This window comes from Corvus kubaryi, unplaced genomic scaffold (genome assembly GCF_017639235.1).
Source record: "Corvus kubaryi isolate FWS band 111438036 unplaced genomic scaffold, C.kubaryi_AGA036_p1.0 34422, whole genome shotgun sequence".
NCBI classification, from domain to species: Eukaryota; Metazoa; Chordata; class Aves; order Passeriformes; family Corvidae; genus Corvus; species Corvus kubaryi.
In genome coordinates, this window is record NW_024580739.1 from 8,504 (window position 1) to 12,326 (window position 3,823).

The following is a 3,823-nucleotide window of genomic DNA, read 5'->3' on the forward strand; positions in this document are numbered from 1 at the left end:
GTGCAAGGGAATCCAGGAGAGCAGGAAGAGGTGTGAGGGGAAACTGGAGAGCAGGAGGGGGCACAGGGGAAATTGGAGAGCAGGAAGGGGTGCAATGGGAAGTTGAGGGGCAGAAGGTGCAGTGGAAATTGGGGAGCAGAAAGGGGTTCAGGAGAAATTGGGGAGCAGGAGGGTGTGCAAGGGAAGCTGGGAAGCTGGAAGGGGTGCAGTGGGAGGTTGGGGAGCTGGAAGGGGTGCAGGGGAAATTGGGGAGCTGGAAGGGGTGCAGGGGAAGTTGGGGAGCTGGAAGGGGTGCAGGAGAAGTTGGGGAGCAGTGGGAGGTTGGGCAGCGGAGGGAGTGCAGAGGAAGTTGGGAAACAGGACGGCACGTGGTGAAATCTGTGAGGTTGTGCAAAGAACCACATCTTGCAGAAGGGCGCTGACCTCGTCCTGGTGCAGGAAGCTCCCCTGGGCTCTCCTGCAGGAGCAGGGAGTGTTTGGGTGCTCCAGGGCTCTCGTCCTGGCAGGCTGGGGGCTGCTGATGGGCTGGGGCTGCAGGGATGCTGCTCATGGCTATTTTAGAAATACATTTTTTGGGGGGGCAAAAAAAAGCTTCATCCTTCCAACTTGTGTTAATAAAGAACAATGAAATAATGGAGTGAGGGCAAGGACTCTCGTTCCATGGAAAATCCAACATTTTCCAGCCTTGGATTGCCATGGTGCTGCCCCTGTGCTCTGGTTTCTGCCATGCCCTGTGCCCTGCCCCTGCAGCTGGGGGCTGGCAGTGCTGGTATCTCCTGGCCCCCGGGGCACAGCGCCCTTTCCATGCAGGAACAGGCCCAGAGAGGCCCTTGCTGCCCTGCTGAGCACCAGGGACAGCGTTCCCACATTCCCGGGCTTTTCCTGTGTTTTCCTAGGAGAAGAAGAAGAAGAAGAAGAAGCACAAGGCCAAGCAGTCCTCAGAGTCGGACTCTGAGAGCTCGGCCTCGGACAGCGACGGAGCTCAGCCCTGCAGCAAGAGGCCCAAGCACTGCGGGAAGCCCAGCAAGGCTCCCAAGAAGAAGAAGCACAAGAAGCACAGGAAGTAGCCCTGGGCTGAGCAGGGCAGGCCGGGCTCCCGGGTGCACAGCTCGAGCAGCCAGCAGGGCTCAGCACCTCTCCGGCTCCGGGGACACGGAGTTTCCCTCTGGAAGTCACACGGGCCCGTGGTGGTGCCGGTGCCGACCTTGCTACGAGCTGTCCTCTGCCACCTTGGGCACGGCTGCCCCTTTCTGCCACAGCTGCTGCCAGCCCGGGCTCGTGACGCCCTGCAGGGCAGCTCTGCTGTCCCACAGCCTCGTGCTCTGCTGGAGCTGCTGCCAGCTCTGGGTGACACCAGCGCTGTCCCTGGGGTTGGGGTGGCACAGCCAGGCCCGTGCTGTGCTGGGGACAGGGTTTGGTGGTGCTGGGCCCTGTGATGGGACCACAGACCCCTGGCACAGAGCTCGGGGCTGCAAACCTGCCCCAGCTCCCTCGGTGTTGCTGCAAACACTGGGAGTGCAGGAGCAAGGAGCAAATGGGGGAGCGGAGATACGGGGAGTAAACATGTACTGTGGAGTGTTTGCTGCCTTGGACAGGGAGGGAAAATAATTCTCTGCCCTCTCCAGCTGGACTTTGGACCGGCTCCTTTCTTCTGTACCCTCCACACTTCATCTTGGGCAGGGGGAGAACAGCGTTGGCCGTGTGGAGGGGACAGGAAAGGGTTTTTTTGGGAAGTTCTAGCTGCTTCCCGAGGCTCCCGTGGGTGGGAAGGGGGTGTGTGGTGAGGTAACCCGTAGGAGAAGGCTGCTGGAAGGAGCATAAATGTTGTAACTGGAGCTGAAGGTCGGGCGGGGATGGCAGGGGCAGAGTGCCAGGAGCAGCTCGGCCCTGCCGGGACAGATGTGAGTGCGGGGAAGGAGTCGCCGCTGTGGCCTCTGGCTCTGCAGGGAGCTGGGGCTGAGTGGGCTTGGCAACCTGGCATCACAGGAGGAGTTGGGGTTGCTGGTGGAGCCTCCCCCTTATCCCTTTTCCTTCCCTGGGCTTCCCACCGCAGCTCCCCACGGCTGCAGCGCCCTTTGGGACCATTTCCCGTCCCAAATCCAAGTGCTGGGAACCTTTATTCCAGCTGAGCCTGCAGCTCTGGCTGGGGCTGCGGCTCCCTGCTGGATCGGCCTCTGGCATGGGAGGGGCATTCCGCATCCTGAGCTGGGCGGGAGAGCTCATTTCTAACCAGAACCGATTCCCACAGCCTGGAGAAGAGGCCGAGAGGGGATCTGGGATCACTGGCCATTAACCCCATCCCTGCCAGCGCGCCTGGGCTGGCTGAACGCCGGTGCTGCTCGGCAGAGCCCGGCCTGGCTCAGCCCTGTGGGTGGGCCCGTGCCAAAAGCGCCTTTTCCCGAGCAAACCGCGCACGGAGCTGTAACAACACCTTTATTGTTTTTCCATGTGACTTTTCCCACTGTTAATTAAAAAAGAACCCAACAACAAACCACGAGACCACCACCCGAGTCCCTCGAGCCCCTGCAGGCGCCGGGCGGGGGCACGGGTGGCCCTGGCGGGGCAGAGGCTCCGAGCCCACGGGAAGCCGCGCCTGGCACGGGGCCAGGAGGTGGGGACGATGTGGCATCGGGTGACAGGCAGGGGACCTGGGACAGCGTCTATGTCGCCTTCTCGTAGGTGCGGGTGCAGACGACGTTGCCCATGGTGAGAGTCTGGGGACAGAGGGGTGCGGGGGGTTAGTGCTGCCTTGCCCGGCCCCCAGCCCTGTCTCGAGCTGAGCTCTTCCCACTTCAAACCATTCCTGAGGTGGGAACCTCAGAACAAAACCATTTCCTTACCAGAATTAACTTGCCATCCTTCAGCTCCCGCACCAGCGATGTCTCCTTCCCGTCCCACTTCTGCACGTGGACGAGTTTGCCTCCGTCCAGCGTGACCACGGACTGCAGGGAGGGATTGAGACCCACGGTTACCCTCCTCCCCGGGCTTTCTGGGCTCTGGGGGGGGGTTTATCCCTCAGAGGAGACCCTGGAGTCCGGCAGGGCTCGGGATCAGCCTGCGGGTGCCACTGCGGGGATGCCCACCTGGCACCATCCCCGCCTGGCTCGGTCAGTGCTGCTCAGCCCAGCCCGGATCCTGCGCTGGGTCACGGCCTCGGCTGCCCCGCCGTGACCCCGCAGTGCCACCGGCACGGTCACCCTGCCCTCCGTGCCCGGGGCCAGCACAGGGAGCGCTGCCCGGGGCCACGTCCCGCTCCGGGGCCACCGGGACCTGTCCCGGCCGCTCCCAAGCGCGGCTCGCCGGCTCCGGCGGGGACCAGAGAGGCGGGGCAGGGATCGGGCCTTGGAACCGACCCTTCCCTGCCCTGCGGGGCCCGTGAGGGTTTTTGGAGGGGCTGGTGCAGCCAACACGCCCCTGCTCGCCGCGCTGCTGTTTGCACAGCGCCGCTGCTGACTCAGCCCCGAGAGCCCGGCCCGTGCCAAGGCTGCTGTGACAGCGCCAGGCCAGGGCTGTGCCGGGACAGGCACTGGCACCAGCACTGGCACCGCCCGCCTGTCCCCATCCTGCCCTGTGCTCCCACCCAGCCCCTCCAGAGCCGGGGGCTGCCCCTCGGGTGCCCCCCTGGCTTGGGGCTGTCCAGAGCTCAGGTGTCCCCCAGCCTCAGGTCCCCACAAGGCTCTGTGTCCTCCCTCAGATCCCCAAAGCTGGGTCCCCCCACGGCTCAAGTGTCCAAAAGTTTGGGTACCCGCAGGGTTTGGGTGCCCCACAGGCCTGGATCCCAGTGCCAGAGGGCAGGGCTGGATGGGATCTTGGGCAGGAATTG

The 3,823-nt window shown here is 63.8% G+C and overlaps 1 protein-coding gene across 1 annotated transcript in view; it reads left to right on the plus strand.

The window, feature by feature from the left end:
- The window catches only part of ZCCHC17 (zinc finger CCHC-type containing 17), a 10,841-nt gene extending 8,347 nt beyond the window's left edge, over positions 1-2,494 (plus strand). Inside the window, exon 3 of the mRNA XM_042019730.1 lies at positions 897-2,494. Coding sequence (XP_041875664.1) covers positions 897-1,067 — 171 coding nt within the window. The 3' untranslated portion in view covers positions 1,068-2,494. The remainder of the gene's footprint in view (positions 1-896) is intronic.
- Positions 2,495-3,823: the final 1,329 nt, after the last annotated feature.